The sequence below is a fragment of the Hevea brasiliensis genome, chromosome 17, assembly GCF_030052815.1.
Source record: "Hevea brasiliensis isolate MT/VB/25A 57/8 chromosome 17, ASM3005281v1, whole genome shotgun sequence".
Lineage (NCBI taxonomy): Eukaryota > Viridiplantae > Streptophyta > Magnoliopsida > Malpighiales > Euphorbiaceae > Hevea > Hevea brasiliensis.
In genome coordinates, this window is record NC_079509.1 from 53,871,791 (window position 1) to 53,896,102 (window position 24,312).

Sequence of the window (24,312 nt, forward strand, 5' to 3'; positions counted from 1 at the left end):
TACAATTTTTATCCTTTGCATCAGTATAAAAGGAAAAAAAGAAAAAAAAAAAGGGATTGGATTATAAGCTGAGTTGTGTTGTGCTGAAAAAATTGGCAAGCTGACATAAGTGATGAAATTGTGAATTGCGAAATTAAACATTGAATTTGAGCCTGATAATTTACCAACATATTTGGGTATTACTAGACACCTCACATGCCATATTTGATGTGAAAATTTCACTGTTTGCATGTCGAACCAAATTTTTGCGGTAGACCTTATCAAATTTAGTTAAAGCACCAAACCAACCCAGAAAACTCTGAAACTTTACATGCTGATTTTACTCCATTTCAATAGCTATTGTGTCAATTTTCAGGGTTTTGTGACATTGTTTGCCTACCGAACCAAAATTTTGCGGCAGACATAATCAAATTTCGTTCACCTAGTAAACCCATCCAGAAACTCCTGAAATTTTACCAGTAGTTAGTCAGTATTGGGATGCCTATGTCTACCTAATTTCAGATCAAAATATATTCGTTTGTGTGGTAAACCAAAATTGTTGCATATTTTTGGTTAATTGTGTGAACTGTTGGTATTTGTGCAAAGTTGGCTATGAAATTGGAAGTTTGAGCTTGATATCATTCCATTGGGTTGTCTCTCATACAGTTTTCAAAAATCATACCATTTAGTTCACATTTGCTTCTACTTTTGGTGTCTTCCATTTCTTTGGCTCTAGTGTCACACTCTCTGGTTATTGCAATTTTGTTTCTTCCAGTTTCACTTGTTGATTATTTTTTATAAAATTAGCAAGTATTTGTGCTTGTTTGTGAATTTTAGTTCCCAAAGGAACAAGGGAAGCAAACTCGTGAGTGGTAAAAGGCAAGAGTGTGTGAGTGCCAAAAGAGGGTAAGAGCCTGAAATTTGTGCGAAAACACTTGAGTTAAACACTTGAGAGGGTGAGGCATTTCTACTAACTTCGTTTTCTTGCAGCCAAATCATGTCTCAATTCCAAGAGACAAGTGGTAGTAGTGGAGGTAATGAAGAAAAAAGGGAGTTTCCTGATGATCGAGTTTTTAAAGAATCCGTAGCACAAAGCTTTGAAAGGATGAATTTTCAAATGAATGACTTTAGAGATGAATTGGATGCATTGAGGGGAATGAGAAATGAAATGACCAGGTTTATGGAAGAGATGAGAAGGGACAGAGAAGATAGAAATAGGAGGAATGATGGGGGAGGAAATGTGGGAAATCAGAATAGAAATGAAGGTAGATTTCGAGCAGAACATAGGAATGAAGGGTATCAAGAAGCTGAATGGAATGATGATGAGTATGATGAAGCTTATGACTATGGCAACTACCATTATGGTGGAAGAGGGTATAGACCACCTAGGGGTAGAGGGCCTAGGGGAAGAAGGGGTGGCAGAAATTTTAGGTTCAGTGATCATTGGGATAGAGATGGGAATGAGGAGAGAGTTGATGGGAATTTAGCTAGTATAAAAATGCAAATTCCACCTTTTCATGGGAAGGATAATCTAGATGTTTATTTGGAGTGGGAGAGACAGGTGGAGTTGATTTTTGAGTGCCACCATTATTCTGAAGAGAAGAAAGTGAAGTTAGCAGCTGTAGAATTCAAAGAGTATGCAATTGTATGGTGGGATCAATTGTTGAGTAGGAGGAGGAGAAATGGGCAACGAACCGTGGAGACATGGGATGAAATGAAGGGAATATTGAGAAACAGGTTTGTGCCACCTTACTACCACAGAGAGCTGCTTCAAAGGTTATAAAAACTCACTCAAGGTACTAAAAGTGTCGAAGAATACTACAAGGCCATGGAGATAGCTTTGATTAGAGCTGATGTTGAGGAGGATCGGAAAGCTACAATGGTTCGCTTTTTGAATGGGTTAAATCCTGAAATTGCTAATATTATGGAGCTGCAACCTTGTGTGGAGGTGGAGGATATGCTACAAATGGCACTTAAAGTGGAGAAGCAACTAAAAAGGAAGAATGTGGCTAGATATGCACCAGCCAACCATTCAGCTCCTAGGAGTAATTGGAAGTCGAATTGGTCTGCTCCTTCAAGGGTGGAGAAAGAAGTTCCCAAATTCAAGAAAGAAGAATGGAAAGGAAAGGAGAAAGTAGAGGAGAAAAACAAGGGAGTTCCTACTAGGACTAGAGAATTGAAGTGTTTTAAGTGCTTGGGAAATGGACATTATGCCTCACAATATCCAAATAAAAGAGTGATGGTTGTTAGGGAAAATGGAGAGTTAGAAAGTGAAGAGGAAAGGGAGGAAGAATCTCATAATGTTGATGAGCATGAGGATGATTGCTACGATGAGGGAGATCAGCCACCTATGGATGGCAATATCCTTGTTACCATGCGCACACTTAGTGCACAAGTGAGCATGGAGTGTGGTGATGAAATGCAAAGGGAGAACATCTTCCATACTAGGTGCTTGGTGAATGACAAGTTGTGTAGTGTGATTGTAGATGGTGGGAGCTGTTGTAATGTAGCTAGTTCACTCTTGGTGGACAAGTTGGGTTTGCCTACTACTACACATCCAAAACCATATGGCTTGCAATGGTTGAATGATTGTGGGAAGTTGAGGGTTACAAAATAGGTGGTGGTGCCATTCACCATTGGCAAGTATCATGATGAGGTACTTTGTGATGTTGTGCCTATGGTTGCTACGCATCTTTTGTTGGGCCGTCCATGGCAGTATGACAGAAGTGTTGTGCATGATGGTAGGAAGAACAGGTACACGGTCACTAAGGAAGGTCGAACATACTCATTGCTTCCTATGACACCAGCTCAAGTGCATGAAGATCAAATGAGGATTCTTAGATCCATTGAAGAAAAGAAAGAAACTTGGAGAGAAAAACTTAGAGAGGCCGAGCTGGAGGAGAGTGAAAAGAAAGAGAAGAGAGAAGAAAAAGAGAGAAAAAGAGAAACAAAAGAAAAGAAAATGAGAGCAAATAAGAAAAAGGAAAGCTCGAGGTAAAAGGAGAGTGGAGAGAAAAGAATGAGTTTGTATGTGAAGGAAAGAGAAGTTAGAGAGGCTTTACATTCAGGAAGACCTCTTTGTGTACTTATGTACAAGGAGGTTAATTTATGTGTTACTGACCTTGATTCGCATTTGCCTAGTGATGCTTTGTCTCTTATACAGGAATATGAAGATGTCTTCCCGAATGAGTTGCCACCAGGATTGCCACCTATCAGAGGGATTGAGCACCAGATTGACTTAGTACCTGGAGCACAAATACCAAATAGACCAGCATACAGAACAAATCCTAAAGAAACAAAGGAGTTACAAAGGCAAGTGGAGGAGCTTATGGAGAAGGGTTATGTTAGGTAGAGCATGAGCCCATGTGCTGTACCTGTGTTGCTAGTGCCTAAGAAGGATGGGAGTTATCGCATGTGTGTGGATTGCAGAGCCATCAATAAAATCACTGTAAAGTATAGACACCCAATCCCTCGCCTTGATGATATGCTTGATAAGTTGCATGGTGCAAGTGTGTTTTCTAAGATAGATTTGAAAAGTGGTTACCACCAAATAAGAATGAAAATTGGTGATGAGTGGAAAACTGCTTTCAAAACTAAATATGGGTTGTATGAATGGATGGTGATGCCATTTGGGCTCACAAATGCTCCTAGCACTTTTATGCATTTGATGAATCATGTGTTGAGGAATTTCATTGGAAAATTTGTTGTTGTGTATTTTGATGACATTTTGATTTACAGCAGTAACATAGACGAGCATTTGCATCACTTGAGACTTGTTTTTGATGTGTTGAGAAATGAGAAATTGTATGCGAATGCAAAAAAAGTGTTCATTTTGCTTGGATAAGGTTGTTTTTCTTGGTTTTGTTGTAAGTAGTAAAGGCGTACAGGTTGATGAAGAGAAAATCAAAGCCATTAGAGATTGGCCAATTCCTAAGAATGTGTCTGAGGTTAGGAGTTTCCATGGATTGGCTAGTTTCTATAGGCGATTTGTGCCTAATTTTAGTACAATTGCAGCTCCTTTGAATGAATTGGTGAAAAAGAATATTGCATTTGAGTGGAAAAAGAAACATGAACATGCATTTTCTGAACTTAAAGATAGATTGTGTTCTGTACCCTTGTTGAGTTTGCCAGATTTTGATAAGACTTTTGAGATTGAATGTGACGCAAGTGGCGTAGGAATTGGTGCGGTTCTCATGCAAGAGAAACGACCAATAGCATATTTTAGTGAGAAATTGCATGGAGCTGCATTGAATTACTCTACTTATGATAAGGAGATGTATGCATTAGTTAGGGCCTTGGAAACTTGGCAACATTATTTGTGGCCTAAAGAGTTTGTCATACATTCAGATCATGAATCATTGAAGCATATTAAGAGTTAAAATAAGTTGAGTAGAAGGCATGCTAAGTGGATTGAATTATTGGAGTCATTTCCATATGTGATTAAATACAAGCAAGGAAAAGAGAATGTTGTAGCTGATGCACTTTCTAGGAGACATGCACTTTTGTCTACACTTGATGCTAAATTGCTTGGTTTTGAGTTCATGAAAGAATTGTATGTTGAAGATGTAACACCCTCCCTGTAGCAACTCAGACATTCTCATCGTCGGTGACCAAATGTCGGATCGACAAATAGAACGTTCGGAAAAATATTTAAACTAAAGTGAGGAACCATAATTAACTCAAATATTAATAAGAAAAATTTAGGAAAAAAATTTTAGAAATAAAATACAACCAAGTTAAATGAGCCGGTGCCCTAGCGATGGGTAACCTAGTGGGAAGTTGCGGTTCTCACAACTAGGAGCCCTAGACCAGGGGAAAAATTCATAAAATAATTTTTGGGACTCCAGAGAAGGGTCATTGAGGTTTCTATGGCATTAGAATGCCAAGAAAATACTTAGGAAAAATTTTCAATCGGTACAGACAATTTTGACTCGTTAAGCCAAACGGAGGGCATTTTGGTCATTTCGCCTTCAGAGACGATTTTTGACTGACTTGTCCATTTAAGTAAATAATTATTATGACATAAAATGTGAATAAACATTATGAAAAATTAAATTGAAAATGAGTAGAGATGAAAAGAAAAGAAAATGAAAGAAAATACCTAATAATGACATCATATGATGTCATTAAAAACCTATCCACCAATCACAATTTGTTAAACTCATTAAAAGAGATAAAAGAGGCCAAAAAATTGAAAAACCAATCTGCATCTTCAACCTTTGGGCAGCCAAAAACGTTGAGAGAGAGAAGAGTTTCCACTATTAAAGCTCCCTTAAGCTTCATTTCCCACTTCAATTCACCTTAAAAACTTATCCTCCCTTCGCTAAAAATTTCCCTTACCACTAGAGCAAGACTTGGGCAGCAATTAGAAGAAGAGAAAGTGGAAGAAAGTGAGGTGTGAACAAGCTTAGAAAATCACCAAAGAGGTTAGTGCCATATACTTTGCTTTTATACCTTTCTAATCATGAATTTGAGAAAAGTTAAGTTGAAAATTTGATGAAAATTGAATTAATGAAGCATGGTTATATTCCATGAAATTTTGGCAGCCTTGACATGAGTTAGAGCTAGGAGAATTCTTTGGTTAAAGTGACATATTAGCTGCCCCTCTTATAAATTATATGATTAGTATAGCAAATTAGGAGTAAGATGCATGAATTGGAGGCTTGGTCAATTAGGGTTAGGGTTTTGAAATTTAATTTTGGTGGTGGATGAAAATGGACATAAATTAAAGTTTTAATGGTCAATTAGTGACCATTTGAGGGAAATTGACCATAACTTGGAGTGAATTATAGCATTAGAAAACTGATTTGGTATGCTGCCTAGTGAGAGCAGCAGGTTGGGATGTAAGTCCAGCCTGTTTGGACAGCCACAACTTGGGCTGTGTAGGTTCAATTGGTATTTGGCCAATTGGACATAAAGCTAGATCCATAATGGCACAACTTTGGTGAAGAAACCATGCCCAAAAGACCAAACCAAGTGGATCAAAAACTTGCCTCAACCCGGGTGTCCTGCAACCAGTTTCTGCAGAATGACCAAATAAACAGTGATTGTTCATTTGGCCATAACTCAGTGTAGAATGGTCCAATTGACTTGAAATTTTACCAGCAACAAGTTAAGATATAGACCAACAACTTTCATGAAGCAACCTACCCCAAATTATGACCAGAACCTATTCAACAAGAGAGTGGAAGTTACTATTTACTGCACTGTAGATATGGTCAGTTCTGAAATTTTTCAATCCGGCCAGTTGTGGTTTTTGGACCATAATTTGAGCTACAAAACTCCAAATTGAGTGATTCAAAAAAAGAAATTCAACTAGACAAAATAAGGAACAACTTTCATGTTTATTATTTTCTCAAATTCCCACTGCAACAGTAACTAATGGAACAGTAAAAATAGGGTATAAAAACTGAAAATTCTGCTCCATTAATTTTAAGCTTAAAAATGGTATTGGTAATTAATGCCAATAAATTTTGAATGCAAAATGTGGTATGATGGGAGTGTTAAAACCAATGTACCTATTTTCTATATAAAAGTCAACATTTTTGTTGACTAATGAAGGGAATAGTAACACCAAAACTCGAAATTCAAAAATTGAAAGATTTCAAAGTGACAAATGCCCTAGTATACCTAACAAGATTGGTTTGGATAGTTTAGCATGCCAATAGGGTTCAGTTAGCAGTACTGCACATGGCATTATGCCATTCTGTGATTTCATGGCTTTTAGCCATTCTGACATTGTGTTGAGACTTGGCATTGTGCCTAATATTATTACAGCTTATTAGCTGTTCTGTTGCACACCGGGAGATACATATGTGACCGATGGTGTGACGGCCCGAGGTACTTGATACCCAAAGGCGGTTACCGTTTATCCATCCAAGAGTCCAAAGATAGGTTACTTGGGCAATCAAAAATGAAAGTGGATAAATTTAAAGAAATAATGAATATAACCAGTACAAAATAAGTACGACTACAAATACTCAACGAAAATTTATTTACAATGAGACATCAATACATTCACTACATATTTATTTTTTGTTATTTCTTTTTATTTTATTATTGGCACCACTAAGCATTATTGCTTAGCGCGTTGCTTTTGCCAAGCGTAGGTTCTGGAGATACTGACCGAGAGCCCAGTAGACCACAGACTGGGTGAGACCTCCTGCAGCTCTGTATAGTGTCCGTGTCACCTCACCGTCATCAGTGCATTGGTAGGACACTAGGTTTTATTTTGATATTTTGCTTATTTTCTCATATGTAATTGAAACTTATATAATGTATTTTGGTATTAATGTAAATAGTAAAAATTGTGTTTATTAATGAAAAAGTGAACATTTATTTATGACTTTTACATGATTATCATATGAGATGAATGATTGAGAAATGGAAATGTTGTTGAAAAACATATTGAGATTTTGTTGATGAAATGGAGTTTGGGATTGATTGAAAATATTGGAAGTGTTTTTCACAGGTTTCGAAGAACTGTTTTCTCCATTTTTAGCCTGCTCACTGATTTTCTATAAAATTTTCGAAACCTCAAATAAATTATAATTTCAATAAATGACTTAAATGAATTATATTTCACAAGTTATATTCAAAACTATGATAAAAATTAATTAAGGAAGAATAAAAATGATTGAGATAGAATAGAGTGTTCCAGTACACCGTGTGACATATCTTACTCGGTTATACTGTAGACGGGTAAGGGGTGTTACATTTGGTGGTATCAGAGCACGGTTTAGGCGTTTCTGGGCCTAGATTGAGTCCATACCATGCATTGCATTTGTAAGAGTTGAGGTGACACTAATGCAGATCTGTTTGTCTTTGTTATTTTGAATAGGATATGGACCCTACATCTCAGAGGGCAGTTGAGGAGGAAGTGGAGAGTCATGCTCCACCTGCAGTAGCTGAGACTGGGGGTAGGGGAGAACCTGCTCCGCCAACTCAAGCAGAGCCTGCTCAGCCTCCACAGGCCATGTTCTAGCAAATGGCCGAATTCTTCAGAAAAATGGCTGGAGTAATGCCAGCACCACCACCACCACCACCTCCACAGCAGAAATCACACCTGGAAAGACTAAGAAAATTTGGAGCAGTGGACTTCTTTGGCAAGAGAGAAGATGATTCTGTTGCAGACGAAAATTGGTTGAATAGAACAGGCAGAGTTTTAAAACAACTCCATTGCACTCCTGAATAAAATTTAGAAGCTGCTGTATCTCTGTTGCAAGATGATGCATATGAATGGTGGGATATTGTGTCCAGTGAAGTACAGCCAGAAGTAATAACTTGGGACTTCTTCCTCTCCGAATTTAAGAAGAAATATGTGGATAGTGTATACCTAGAAAAGAGAAGAAGAGAGTTCATTAATCTGAGGTAGAGAAAGCTGTCAGTGGCCGAGTATGAAAAGGAATTCGTCAGATTGAGCCGCTACGGAAGGGAGATAGTCCCTGTCGACACCATATTTTGGTCGATCCCCCCGAATTTAATAAACTTTGAAGCCGATCCCCAACACAATCCCCTTTGCCAACCGACCACACTTCCGATCTCCCCTCAAAAGGAATTTAATTAATACCAAGTCTCTAGGTCATTTAAAGCCTCACCGATCCCTCAAACCAATTCCCGAGTCCCCTGATCATTTAATTATATTTCCGATCTTTCTTGTCAAATAAGATTGAACCAACATAAGGCCTTCGTACCACCAGTCTTATTGCCAGTCTCTCATTTAAAAATTTGAGAATGATAAAGGTTTCGACTCGGTTTAAAGATGATCCCGATCTTAAGTGTTCAAAGCCAAATTTCTAATTTTAATTAAGTCCCGTTTCGTAACTGATCTCATGCATATTGCATTTTCCGATCTCCTATACTTAGATTAATAATCACTTTCAGTTGTCATTCTAATATGTTCAAATAATCAAGTGCTTACACAATTTAGAAACTTTCCGATCACAATCAATCATTGAACAAAAGGGGAACTTTCATTTCATTTCAAAATTTATACAAGTCATTCGGCTGGGGGATCACCCCCAGCCTGAACTACATGTTGTTCATTTTCTCTCTCACCTTCAGCCTCCTCTTCGCTACCCTCACCTTCGTCCTCGGGAGCCAGGTTGGCCATCTAGGAGAAGTCCTCCTCGGGATAACGCTTCTTGAGCTCAGTCAGGAGATCTCTGTGAGCATTCACATAAGCGCCGGCCACTCCGGTCACCATTTCTTCTTCTTTCGCCTTGAGCTCCTCAGCAAGATGAGCGAGTTGAGCAGCTTCATCAGCTGGGAGCACCTGAACTTCCTCGAGAACACGATCTCACTCGGCCAGAACATGAGCTTGCTCGGCCAGCTTGTCCTCATAAAACTTTATTGGTCCCTCAATTTGAGATATGTAGTCCTGAGCGGACAAAAGTTGGGATCGAAGAGAAGACACCTCATGATCCATCCTCTCGACTTCCTTACCCAGGCGATGAGCCTTCACCAAACACTTCACGTTCAGGCTCATAGATCTGGTCAAGATGTCATCAAGGTTATCCGGAGACAGCCTATCCCGATCTTCTCGAAGGCAGATGGAGGACGCCAAAACCTTAGTGAAACCAGGGTTTTCTCGAACCGTGCGATTCTTCTCCAGTGAGTGGATCAAGACTTGGGCACCGCAGGAAAGGGGCCTTACAGGAGGATGAGAAGGACCCCCTTCCGCACTCGGAGCAACTAGAGGAGGTGGAGGCGGCTCTTCTCGGCGAGGAGGAGATTGGACCACTTCTATGACCGGAGGCCCAGAAGGTTGAGACGAGCCTTCTTGTATTTCCCCGGGCTCATGACCAGGCGTTTGAAGCAGCTCGGAACGCTTCATCTCCTGTACCTTCTGGGAGATCTCTCTCTCCCGCTTCCGGCTCTCCTTAGAGGCTTCGCCGCTTGCCATACCTGCATAAAGAAGAGGTCAGTGAGATCGCTAAGGTCCAAAGATCTGAGATATAGAAAATAACGATGCCGAGATCAGAGAGCTGAAGCCCGCGATCTTGGCCAGTGACCAGCTGCAGAGTCCAATGATGCAGCTCGGTAATCCTTGCATCCAAGCAAGAGAACTTCTCTCTGCCCGCCTGTTCCTTTAGCTCCATCACCATCAGGCCTTCTTCTCTATTTAATGTGATGCGTTTCGGTAGTAGGGGACCTTGGTGCAGCCAGCTGCGGGGGAAGCCATCAAAGCTGTTCGGAATTTCGCTCCTCAGGATAAAGAAGCGATTCTTCCAATTCTTTAGGGAGGAAGGTAGGTCGGTAAAAAGTCCACAATGGGGTTTCACCTGGAAGAACCAATACTCGTCATCCTTCCGACGAGTCAACCTATGCAATTCGGCGAATACCTTAGCTGTAGGACGGAGTCCCTTAGCTCGACAGAGGCCTCGGAAGGCTACCAAGATCCGCCACGAGTTCGGGTGAACTTGAGCGATGCACACTTGGTGATATTTCAAAACTTCTTTGAAGAAGTCGTCCAAAGGGAACCGCAGACCGGCCTTTAATTGTTCTTCGTAGACCACGATCATATCGTTCTCCTCGAAGAAGTAATCGGCACGAAGATCGTCGTGACACTTAATCAATTCGTAGGAATCAGGTTGAATGTTATACTCCTGGCTGAAAGACTGCAGATCGGTTTCTTGAAGGACCGATGGCATCTCGTCCATGGGAAGAGTTTCCCTCTCCGAAGAAGGTACATGCCTTGATGATGCTGCTTGCCCCCGAGCTGGAACGGAAACCCTAGGAGGTTCGGGTCGCGCGCTTGGCCCGTCCACCTCTACTTCGTCAGAAGACCACGAGAACTGAATGGAAGGAGGGCTCGTCGCTCTCTGACCCTCGGCGCCGCTCATTTTCAAAGGAAATAAAGAATTTAAACTAAAAGAAGGATCAAAACCCTTACCGAAGTCTGATCGGTGTCGGAAGAACTTGAGAAAACGAGAGAATTTTGAAATTGTCCGTGAGAGATTGAAAATGACATAAGGGAGCAACTGGCTAACCCCCCACCCCTATTTATAGTCGTCCGAGCATTTAATGCTCACGATGTTCCAGGCAGTGCATCGGTTAGCGGGACTCGCTAGCTATTCTGACACGTCTCACGAGTATTCCAAAATTCCATAAGGAGAGACCGGCTAGTTAGGGATCGGCTAATTAAGGCAAACATTCTAAAGTGCGGATCGGATAAGGGCTGTTCAGTTGGAGACCAGATCGGATAAACACACTAGAGATCGGAGAACAATCAATAATAATAAAGTGATAATTGACAAAATAAATTTTATTTCCAAAAGATCAAATTACATCATTTGGGCGATCTCTGGAGATCAGATTACATTAAAGATCAAATTACATCATTTGGGCGATCTCTAGAGATCGGATTACATTAAAGGTCTGATTACATCGTAAGGGCGATCTCTAGAGATCGGTGGAACATCCTATCTAAAAGGCCTATGTCAAAGCCTAGTCTCGTGGCTGAGTCAAAAGATGTGTTTGACTAGGAGACCGGCTGAGGGGACTATGACTCTTATGAGAATGAGAGAGGTCGTCATCAAAGTTACCACTCGAAACCGAGTCGCTGTCGGAACACCCACTGTGGAGAGGAGCCAGATGAACGCCAAAGAGCAAACACCGGCATTGAGGGGAATATTAGCAGTCTTCTCGCCCGAAATCAGTTCGCCGATTATATCGGGCGAACGATTAGAGATCGGTACGATCGAGGTCCTCGATCCAGATCGGTTAATTAGTCTAGTTCTCTCACTATCATCAGATAAGGTCATCATGATTTTCCGATCACCGGGATCATAAATTTTCAGGCGAGGAACAAAAAGGGCAACCGAAAAAAGATAAAAAACGGTCATCTTGTCCGGGATTGTTGCCGGAGCAGGTAGAACAGGAAAAATGAGGAGAATAGGGGAGAAAGTCAAATGAGGTAGGGCTTCCCAGTTGAAGGTATATATAGGAAAAATTTGAGCATTTATTGCAAGCAGAAAACGAGGTGGACGCCTCGAGAAATGAGGGAAATAAATGCTTTGACTGGACCAAACCCGATAAAAGGAAGACCAGTGTGGTAAAGATCGGTAGAAAGGAGACCGGCATGAAAGATCGGAAAAGAGCGTGTTAGGAAGATCGGAAAAGAAAGGAGGTCGGATAGTAAAAAGAATAAGACAAACTTCCGCTAACCGTTGTTATAATTAGAGCCGAGGTAGTTAAAGCGTGGCAGACGAGATCCCCACCGCACGCCTTAAAATCGCCCGCATTCCTAACAAGTGCCAGAATATGTCACGACAGTGCTGTACATCTCAATCTCCACCGTTGATCTCATTGGTAAGGACGAGTCCAGAGCCCTTGGATCAAAGAAGAAGACAACAAGACCGACGCCTTTTATTCCCAGCCCTCGGATCGCCTCGGATAAGAGAATTTGGGACCGTCTGATTAGACGAGGAAAAGTACAAATATTCTTAAGGGGATCTCGGCCGTCCGTTCTGATCCTCTTTAATTCCTGAGCCTCAGATCATGTCCTTCGAAATCCTGACCCTCCATCTCCCTCAAAATAGATCCACGACCCTTGAGTGACACCAGTTCCTATAAATACCTGCATGAAAACTGTTCAAGGGACGGGCAAAAAAGAGAGGTAGTTACTATAGCGGAAGAACTCTGAAATTTAATTCAGTTCGTTACTCTGCTGTTTTTAAGCTTTTGATAAGGAAAAACTTTTGAAACCAGTTTTCTGAAGTGTTTTCTTGCAAAAGGGATTCTTAAAATACTGGAACTCTCCATTTTCAGTTCGTTCATTATCCTGTGACGCTCTTACTTTCAGTTCTTTGTTATCTTTATTTCCATTCTCATTCTCCAAGCTCAACTCCATTCAACTTGGTTGTTTAAACCTGACTGCAGTTTAGCTAAGCATCCTTCGTTTCTAGGCGAGCTTGACCTTGAGCTAAGCGACCAGCGCTCCTATTACGTTCTGCAATTAATTCAGTAGGTTCGGCTCCTTACAGGTGAGTGTTTATATCTCCGTTTCACTAAAAGCTCTCTTTATTTTACGCATTCCCTTTACTTTTATGTTTGTAATCTTCGCCAAATTTATATGGTGAAATGAAGGTTATTCCCGAAGTTACTTTCTTTGTCAACTGGTCCATTCCTTTTGTTAAGCTTTACTACTTCTAAATGCGAGAGTCCTCATCTCAAGTAGCATATAAGTAGTTCGATAAAATGTAGGTAGCTGTGTCTTAAGTGTTTCTGTAAAATAGAAGGCCTGAATAGTACGTCAAGAAAATAATAGAGTTGAATCACTAGGCTAACATAGAAGGTGATTCAGTATGACATCATAAAGCGGAATGAAACTAAATTTCAGATAAATAAACAGAACGGATTAGGTATAAAAAGGTACTGGTAAGGTAATTACATAGGAGATCGGTAAAATTTAATCCGGTATCCTATGTCTGGTCACAAGGTGCCAACAAGTTAAAAGAAGCCTTATTCCGACCCTTGGCATCTTTGAATACCGGAACTCTTAGTCTCAGGTTCTTATGATGCGTAGCTGTAATTAAACCTCGAGAGATCGGAAAAGTCCTTATCCGGTCCCCATTTAAATGTTTAATAGAGGTCGGAGGAGAGTTCTTATCCGATCCTCGCCCAAAATTTCCATAAATATTTAACAGAGGTCGGAGGAGAGTTCTTATCCGATCCTCGCCCAAAATTTCCATAAATATTTAACAGAGGTTGGAAGAGAGTTCTTATCCTATCCTCACCCGAAATTTCCATAAATATTTAACAGAGGTCGGAGGAGAGTTCTTATCCGATCCTTACCTAAAATTTTTAATAAATATTTAATAGAGGTCGGAGGAGAGTTCTTATCCGATTCTCACTTAAAAATTTTAACAAATATTTTGAAAAAGGAGATCGGAGGAGAGTTCTTATCCGATTCTCAACCTAAGAATTTTAATAAATATTTCAAAGGGATCGGAGGAGAGTTCTTATCCGATTCTCAAGCCTAAAAATTTTAATAAATATTTTAAGGAGATCGGAAGAGAGTTCTTATCCGATTCCTAAATTAAATTTCAACAAATACGTAAGATGATCCCCCCTTAAATAAAATTAATACGCAACAACAACTCACTAAGGTTGTCTCATTTACTTATGTATCTGGGTAATCCGGATTAGTGAAAAATCAAATATTCCTTTTTGTCAAAAGGATTAACATTTCCATTCAAACCCTCCTAACTATGAAGAACGTGAAGTTAAATCTGCTTACCCTCATTGAGGGACGAGGTGGGGTGCCTAACACCTTCCCTACCCATTTACGGACCCCGAACTTAGAATCTCTGTTTTTGAAGTGGTTTCATGTTAACTTACTTTCACAAATGGTTTTCTTTAATTTCCTTTAAAATTAAAGAGGCGACTCCTCACTTTTTCTACTTCGGTGAGTGTTCGTCCAGGCGACCGCAAAACACCTTGCGACAGCTTGGTGACTCCACTGGGGACGTCTTTAAAACTTAACCCCGGTCTAGAGGTCCAAAAGTAGATTTAATTTTGTGATCAAATCATAGTTAGATGGGCTCACTCCGCGAAATTCTATCCGTTAATTATTGTTATCTCTGCTAACCATTTTGCTTTTCTTGCTTGTTTACTTTCTACAGCGCTCTTCGTTTAAAAGAAAAAAAGGAAAAATAAAAATCCCCCTGAATTGGGAAGAGGTAAAGGTGTCCCTTCACACACTGAACACTCACACGATGCCCTCACACACTTCAGCCCTATACCCGGGCTTTCTTACCCTTTTAGGAAAGTAGGAGGGAGTCATGTAGCGGTACCCGTGGGTTTTACCCCGTTAGTATCTGTGAAGGCTTCTGCTCAAATTGAAACTCATTCTATTCACCGTGATACTCGTGGAATTTTCCCGACAGTATCGTGGGGGATAGAATGGGGCTCTTGTTCTGATGAGGCGATTTGGGAACTGTGGCTTTTAGAAAATTAGACCACTGAGCTAAACTATCACGATAGTTAGGCCGTGTGAGCTACCTTGTAAGATTTAACTGTCCAACTAGATAGCACCCAGATGGTATTAGGACTTTCCTTTACTTTAAGACAAAGGTGGCATACTTACTCTTACCCTATTATGTGTATTTTATTTTGTTCTTTAGGGTAATCTTGAATCATCTTTGTTAAGAAAACCTACACATTTTCCTACTTTGATAAATGTGTAGGCGTCACTCTATAGCAGTATAATTCAAGATTACAGATATCCGCTAACGGTTTTTCCTGCGGGCATCACCAAAATAAGGTGCAGCAAAGGATAAGCATCATTTTTAACATGGCATCCTCGAGTCGATCGCGGAAGAAGTTACGAAATCGAGCAGAATGCTAAACCATGGCGAATCGTCTCATAGCTCGGTGCCCCACAAAGGGATATTAGCTCATTACCTCCATTGGACACGAGCAAGATTGAAGTCGGGATGAGCAGTCTCGAAGTGCGGCCGATGGTTGGAAGTCATTTCCTGATCAGGTCAAAGCACAATTTGAGAAGAAATACGGGAGCATTGCAACCTTGATGCGAGTTAGGTTACAGGACCCTGCACTAAAGGCCATGTTGCCAGATTGGAACCCTTAGTTTGGAGTGTTCTCTTTCAACTACATCGATACTGCTCCCACTATCGAAGAATATCAAGCATTGCTAGAAATCCCTTATGCGCGCGAATCGGATTTACCTACACCTTGAGCATAGGCGGACACAGAAGCGGCTCGCACATATCTTTGGGGATCTCACCGAGAAGAAGCAAAGCGAGAGAAACCGTCAAAGGAAACACGCATGGATGGTATTGGACTTACCTCAAGAAAGGGTTGGATCAATGCATCCAAGATCACGATGGGATCAAGCTTCGTTGATGCTCACTTTAGCAATTCTGGCTTGATCTTGTTCCTGGGCCTTCGGAATCATAACTGCGGTGTTGTGGAAATGTTAGGCGGTAGAAAGCAGAAAGTCAATCCAAGATCTGGTAATACTTGCCGAGACTTTCTTAACCCTCACTTCATGTAGCGACAAGGCAAGGGTCCATTAAGTGTTGTTCTCAGCTGTTGCACCTCTGGATTATTAGTCATATGTGTCCTGTGGAGATGAAGGGATTAACTTGGTATCTTGACCAGCCTCTCATTGAGAAAATGACCCGATTGGTAATCAGCCCGAAGGATGAGCCGCAGTGGCAAGAACGGATTTTGAGCTTCAATAGCCATAACTATTGTTGGAAGAAATTGTGGACGTCAAGTCAATCCATTTTGATCAGCACGGGGAACAATCAATCAGTATCCCTAATCGGAGTGACTGGGTACACAAATTACACTCCGACCTTAGTAATGAGGCAATTCGGCTCAACACAGTTCAGAATCAATGAAGAAGAATGCCACCAAGGTCACTTCTACCATGAGCTCAAGGAAGAGGAGGGGTTGAAAATAGCTCGCAAATCTTGGGAAAACATCACTCTGATGGAGAGGTCACCTAAAGGTCCGAGTGCCATGGGCGACTATCTTAAATGGAGGGCTGACAGGGACCAAGAACACTCGACTGCAGAATTCGAAAATAGCGACCCTCGCCGAAACATCCTATCGGAAGAAGCTAATAATCATTTGGCTGACTCACTACAGAAAGCAAACACCGAAAACTCGCAACTGCAAGAATAAATAAAGCAGTTAGAGGACCAACGACAGAACCTTAAAAGAAAAGTGAGAAGACTCAGGGAAGAGGCAAGGGCCGAAAAGACGGGCTTCGAAGAGCAAGAAGCACGGTGGGAAAAGGAAAAGGGTTCTCTCCAAGCTGTGGTAAGAGAAGTAGAAGGGCAGAATAGTAAGCTTCAGGAAAAAATGAAATACCAAGAGATACTCGTAGAAGAGTATACACAAGAAAACAAAAAGAAGAAGCTTGAATTGAAGGAACAGGCACTGCTCATCAACGATATCCTGAAAGAATGTGCTAAGGAAAGAAAGGAAAAAGAAAGACAAGCTGCTCTCTTTCAAGAGCTGAAGGAGAATGTTGACCAACTGGAAAGAACGATAGCACAGGGAAAACAAGAACTCCTACCTGAATCCGAGTATGCTCTGAAAGCGTTCGACCCTGCCAAACAAGAAGAAAGGTTATATGAGTATCTCAGGAAATGTCATCTCATTATAAAAAACCTCCCTGAGCTTAGGCCAATGTAAAGGGTGCTGTGTACAAATATTTAGTTAATAGAATGATTTTTGGGCCATTGTTTAGCAAAATGATGAATGAATAGTATAACTCCCGTAGGAACTCCCTCGCTAGGGTTATGCGAAAAATTGGATGTGCCATATGAACAGGTATCATAAATGCGCATTCAATCCAGTCATTCACAGTCAGACTATCGAATGATGCCATGATAAAATTGATACAACCATCCTTCTGCAGATATCATTTTGGCTCCCAAATACCACTGTATCCTTTGTCCGAACCAGGACCTTTAGTTTTTATGAAATTCAAAATTCACTAAAAGCTTTTATTTATTTCCTTACAGAAAATCAACATTGCTTTAAACAAGGCAAGTCTGATCAAGCACACGGTTCAACCCAAGCGAGTGTACTTAACAAGATCCCGAACAAAGAAGATAATAGAAGATCAGGAACAAGTACAGAACTTACAAGGGCAAGTATCCGAGCTGAAAGACCAGGTCTCAGAACTCATGAGGCTAATGAGGGAGATGTCCCAAAATAAATCAGCTTCAGAACCTAACCTACCATTACCTCCCCCACCACCTACAACGAATGATCCGCATCAAGCTTCAACTTCTTTTACTTTTCAGTCATCTATCCCGGATCCGATAATCACTGTCAATCCGGCTACTATAAATTGTCACGACCCAACTTATGGGCCGGACCGGCACTAGGACCTGGGCCAGCCTAAAGCCCCCGAGGCCCGTAGTAAGCCTAACTATTCATTTATCCAATTCTAAGGCCCATTTGGGCCCAATTTCAAGAAAACAAACGGACAGAGTCCGGCCATAAAATGGACTTTCCAATGGGGAGTTTTCGACTCACCCGACCTGTAAACACAATATAGTCAATTGGGGAGCTCAGCTCACCCTCCACATACTCATCAACATAAAAATAAATGGGAGCTCAGCTCCCTCATCCAATCCATCAAGCATGCATAGCATATTTAGTTTACAGGTCCCAAAATAATAATTTAGCTTACAGACCCAAATCAAATAAACATTTCTAACACATGCGGAAATTCTAAGATTTAACAAGTTTATACAAACAGTAATAATTGACTGCGAGAGAAAGCGAGTTAACCTCAAAAATATCCTCCTGTGGCCTGTAAAAATTTTTGAACAGGAGTGAGCGTTCGACTCAGAGAGTAAAATATCAATTTTAACCATAATCTCTATAACTATCTAAAACTCATGCAACCTGTGGAATTAAATGCAACATCAGCAATAAATTCACATCATAGCATCAAAAAGGTAATTTGGAGCACTCACGCACCCTGTAGCATCAATCATAACATATGGGGCCGATCCCTATCTGACTCTCTTAAATCCAACTTGGTGCAGTGAAGAACTCAAGCGAACTTTCGCTTAATAAACCAAATCGAGGTCCCAGATGAAGAACTCAAGCGTGACTACCCCTCGAAGGATCGGGTCCCAGAAGAACTCAAGCGTGACTACCCGTCCTATCCATAGTCCACACCACATCACACGCGCCAACGCCACGCACTGCTCCAAATTACCACAACAACACTCATGGCACGTTAACAGTTATGAATGCGACATAAATCGTGCCTAGAGTTTAACTACATAAATATATGCATATAAGTGATGCATGGGCATGCTGAACATATAATAATAGTGAAATTACAATTAAAATTAATATGTTACTCACGGACTTGGCGACAATCACTTTGTGGCGGTGGGCGGAGGAAGAAAGGCATCGCTCACTGACAATCATATTACATTTATTTAATACAATCGACTCAATACAAACAAAGAAAAGACCAATTACGTCCTAAGTCGTCTTTGAAAATCCAGTGAGTCTCCCTATACCTAGGACCTACCCAACCTGCAAAAGGGCTCAAAACACACTTCTATATTCACAATCCATATGTCCACAACTCAATCACATCACACAACCCCTCCTGGGCCCACCAAATCAATCATCCATTACAACATGTAAAATTTCAATTTAGTCCCTATAATTGACCATTTTTGCAAAAACTGCCCAAATAGGCTCTAAAAATTCTAAAACTTTGCCCCGCGGTCCTTAGCAATATTACTAAGCTATTGCAAAAAGAATCATAATTTTCTAAGCTACCACGAATATTTTATGGATTTTTAATCCGATTTAAGCACTAGAAAATTACGAAAAAACAAGGTTCGGGTTTACCTTTGCCGATTCCGACTTCGGGGATGCACTCGGGACGTCTGACAATGGGGGGGCTAGCCAAAACCTCGGTCCAATTCGGAGACTTTTTTAGTGTAGGGTTTATGCGGCGAAATTTGCGAACCGGTCAATCGTCGAATTTCCGCGAATCGAGGATACCTACGAAGCCCATAACACGGGGTTAGTACATAAATTTTTCAGAATTTTCTAAGCTCATTAAATGCTCGGAAAAACAACTGCGAAGTTCCGTAGGACCCACCAAAAACGGTGTCGGAAAAATTCAAAATTTATGTCGTTCGAAGCTCTCGGCGAATGGAGCGTCTTTGGTGGCCTCGGTTTTCTCGTGGGATTCACGGTTTTCGAGAAATCTAGCCCAAAAGTCGAAATGGGCTAAAATCTTCCCGAGCAAAAATCGGACAATCCGCTCGATGGATTTCGGCGTTCTTGGTGTCTATGGAAAGCTCTCGCCGAGTAGATGATTTTGGACACAAGACCCTGTCCAATTGGTGACCGGATCGACCGGATTTGGCTGGGGAAGCTGAAGCGCCGCGACGGGCGCCGTGCGCGTTCTGTGCCGTTTAGGCGGCCACGGCATTGGTCAGGCGGCGCGCCGTCTCTGGAGAAGGTCAGTGGCCGCCTGGTGGGGTGAGGAGGAGAGAGAAACGAGAGAGAAAAGGGAGAGGGCCATCGCGCGCGGGAGGGAGGAGAAAAAGAGAAGAAGACCGGTCCGATTCGACCGGTCCGACCTGGTCCGGTTCGATTCGGCCGGTTCGATTCGAAATATAAAATTTTAAATTTTTTACTCTGCCTCGGGACCGAAAACGAGGTCCAAAAATTCCGAAAAAATTCCATAAAACTCAGAAAAATACGTAGACTCCAAATATATTTTTAGTTTTGCCACGTGGTCTTTAAATTAATTTTTAAAAATCATCAAAGTTTATATTTTCGGAAAATCGAACCCGATTTTTAAAATCCGAAAAAATCTCAAAAAAATTCCTAAAATTTAAATAAAATTAAAGTATCAAAAATACTCATAAATAATAAAATTTAAAATCTTGGGGTGTTACATTCTTCCCCCCTTACAGAAAATTCGTCCTCGAATTTTTTACACAAGGCAGAATAAAGCACATGATTATACATTGAACAAATAAGGGTACTTGCTACGCATGTCCCATTCTGACTCCCAGGTGCACTCTTCCACCGACTGACTCCTCCACAAAACCTTAACCATAGGGATCTGTTTGGATCTTAGCTGTCTCACTTGGTAGTCCACTATGGCTACAGGTTGCTCCTCAAATGTCAAGTTCTCTTTTAGCTCTATCACATCCGGCTGCAGTACATGAGAAGGATCGGGAATGTATTTCCTGAGCATGGAGATGTGAAACACGGGATGAACGTGAGAGAGGTTGGGTGGTAGCTCCAACCGGTAGGCAACTGCTCCAACTCTATCAGTAACCTCAAAAGGTCCAATATACCGAGGTGCCAACTTGCCCTTCTTTCCAAATCTCATGACTCCCTTCATTGGAGAAACCTTCAGGAATACATAGTCGCCCACTGCAAACTCCACATCCTTCCGTCTGGGGTCTGCATAACTCTTCTGTCTACTGAAAGCTGTCCTCAGTCGTTCCCTGATTAAAGGAACTACCTCTGAAGTGTACTGCACTAGGTCTACATCATGCACCTTCGCTTCCCCCATTTCTGTCCAACACAGAGGAGACCTACACTTTCTTCCATATAATGCCTCATAGGGTGCCATCCCTATGCTTTGGAGTGATAATCGTTGTTATAAGCAAACTCCACCAAAGCTAGTCGTCATCCCATTGACCTCCAAAATCTAAAACACTCATGCGAAGCATGTCTTCCGATGTTTGGATTGTCCTTTCTGACCGTCTGTCTGCTGCGAGGGTGGAAGGTCAGCATCTTCAATCAGTGTGCCAAGTGCCTCCTGCAACTTTCTCCAGAACCGAGAAGTGAACTGGGGCCCTCTGTCAGATATTATGGAAGCCGGAACTCCATGCAATCTGACTATTTCTCGAATGTAGAGCCGGGCATACTGTGCCACAGAGTAGGTAGTCTTTACAGGCAAAAAGTGAGCTGATTTGGTCAGACGGTCTACAATTACCCATATCGAGTCATATCCTCGCGTGGTACGAGGCAACCCAGTCACAAAATCCATAGTGATCATTTCCCACTTCCATTCTGGGATAGGGAGCTCTTGCAGCTTCCCTGACGGTCTCTGGTGTTCAAACTTCACCTTCTGACAAGTCAAGCACTTGGACACAAAGTCTGCTATGTCTCTCTTCATGCCATTCCACCAATAGCTATCTTTCACATCATGGTACATCTTGGTGGAACCTGGGTGGACACTGTACAGTGTGTAGTGTGCCTCTCGCATGATTTCATTCCTGAGGTTGTCCACATCGGGCACACATATCCTAGAACCTTGCACTAGGGCGCCATCATTGGCAAATCCAAACTCACCACCTTCACCTTGCTGTACTCTTTCTATGATCTTCATCAATTGTTGGTCTCTGTGCTGGGAAATTCTAACTCTGTCCCTCAAGTCTGGCCTCATTGAAAAATGAGCCAACAATACCCCCTCTCCTGACAGATCTAGGATTAAACCTTGATCCATCAACTCATGTACCTCCTGAATCAATGGTCTCTTCTCTACTGAAATGTGCGCCAAACTGCCAGAAGATTTTCTGCTCAAGGCATCTGCCACAACATTGGCCTTCCCAGGGTGGTACTGGATGGTGCAATCATAGTCTTTCAGAAGCTCCATCCATCTCCTCTGTCTCAAGTTTAAGTCCCTCTGTTGGAAGATGTACTTTAAACTTTTGTGGTCAGTGTATATCTCGCACACTTCACAATACAGGTAGTGTCTCCAGATTTTCAGTGCAAAGACTACAGCCGCCATTTCCAAATCATGGGTGGGGTAGTTCTGCTCATGCCTCTTCAGCTGCCTTGAAGCATAAGCCACTACCTTTCCATTCTGCATCAAAACACACCCTAGGCCAACTCTGGAGGCGTCACAATACACGGTGTATCCTTCACCACTCACAGGTAGTGTCAACATAGGGGCAGTGGTTAGACACTCCTTGAGCTTTTGGAAACTCTCCTCACAGTCATCTGTCCAAATGAATGGAACATTCTTCCTGGTCAACTTAGTTAGGGGAGCCGCTATCCTGGAGAAATCTTGTACAAAACGCCTATAGTAGCCAGCTAAACCCAGAAAACTTCGTACCTCAGTGACTGTTGTAGGCCTAAGCCAATCAGTTACAGCTTCAATTTTCTTGGGATCCACTTGAATTCCGTCACTAGAAACCACGTGTCCCAAGAATGAGATGCTTTCTAGCCAAAATTCACATTTTGAAAATTTGGCATATAGCTGGTGCTCCCTCAACATCTGCAACACCATCCTCAAATGCCACACGTGTTCTTCCTCGGTCCGAGAGTACACCAAAATGTCATCTATGAATACGATGACAAAACGGTCCAAAAATGGCTTGAACACCCTGTTCATCAAGTCCATGAAGGCTGCTGGTGCATTAGTGAGTCCAAAAGACATCACCAAGAACTCATAATGACCATATCTTGTCCTGAAAGCCGTTTTGGACACGTCCTCATTCCTGATTCTCAACTGATGGTAGCCTGATTGCAGGTCTATCTTGGAAAAGAATCTAGCTCCTTGGAGCTGATCAAACAAATCATCGATCCGAGGAAGTGGATACTTGTTCTTCACAGTGACCTTGTTCAGTTGTCTGTAGTCAATGCACAACCTCAATGACCCATCCTTCTTTCTAACAAATAGAACAGGAGCACCCCAAGGTGAAGTGCTCGGACGTATAAAACCCTTGTCCAAAAGCTCCTGTAGTTACTCCTTCAGCTCTTTCAATTCTGCTGGTGCCATCCTGTAAGGTGGCATCGATATGGGGTTTGTACCCGGCACAACATCAATGCAAAACTCTATTTCCCTTCCTGGTGGCAACCCTGGAAGCTCCTCTGGGAAGACATCCATAAATTCTCTGACAATAGGAACATTTTCCATGCTGACACCTTCTACAGATGTATCTCTCACCAATGCCAAATACCCTTGGCATCCACGCCTCAACATTTTTCTAGCACTAATTGCTGACACCAAATTATATGGAGCCACGCTCCTGTCACCATCAAAGCTAAACTCTTCCACACCAGGTATGTGGAAATACACCTTTTTGTTCCTGCAGTCTAAAGTGGCATAGTGAGTTGACAACCAATCCATCCCCAGGATTACATCAAAATCCATTACTGGTAGAGGAACCAAGTCTGCTGGGAGGATCTTTCCATCCACTACCACTGGGCTACCCGGAAAAAACCATATCCACATCTATGTTGTCACTAAGTGGGGTAGCTACTGACAAAGGGCACTCTAAAGTTGTAGGGTTTCTACCCAACCTCATGGTAAACACAGGGGAGACAAATGAGTGCGTAGCACCCGGATCTATCAAAACACGAGCCTCATAGAAACAGACCGGAAGAATACACCCACAAGCGCCTTTGAAGCTTGAGCATCACGGTGGGTCGGGGTGAAAACGAGCTTGACCCCTACCCGAGTGGCGGAACCACGATCTGACTTCTACCTCTGATCGCCTCCAAATCCACGTCCCCCTTGTCCTCGGCCTGTTGCCCATCGAATTGCTGCCATGTTGGAAGTACCCGGATACAACTGGCGAGGAACATTTGCAACAGAACCCTGTGACCCCATCTGTGGCTCACTGAAAATGGGGCATTCTCTAGCAAAGTGACCGGGTTGGCCACACCTGAAGCATACTCCTGATCCCATCAAACAAGGTCCTGAATGTCCTCTTCCACACTGTGCACAAGGTGCCAAGGAGGATCCTGAACCAGACCCAGAACTGCTGTACCACTGAGCGTGACCCTTCTTTGGATCCGTACCACAGTGCAGATCCTCGAGGTTTG

The 24,312-nt window shown here is 41.9% G+C and overlaps 1 protein-coding gene across 1 annotated transcript; it reads right to left on the reverse strand.

Moving 5' to 3' along the window:
* Positions 1 to 23,127: 23,127 nt before the first annotated feature.
* On the reverse strand, positions 23,128 to 23,695 carry LOC131175603 (uncharacterized). The gene has a single exon (XM_058140258.1). It carries the CDS (start codon positions 23,636 to 23,638, stop codon positions 23,228 to 23,230), a length of 411 nt encoding a protein of 136 aa, XP_057996241.1. The 5' UTR covers positions 23,639 to 23,695; the 3' UTR covers positions 23,128 to 23,227.
* Between the last annotated feature and the right edge of the window lie 617 nt (positions 23,696 to 24,312).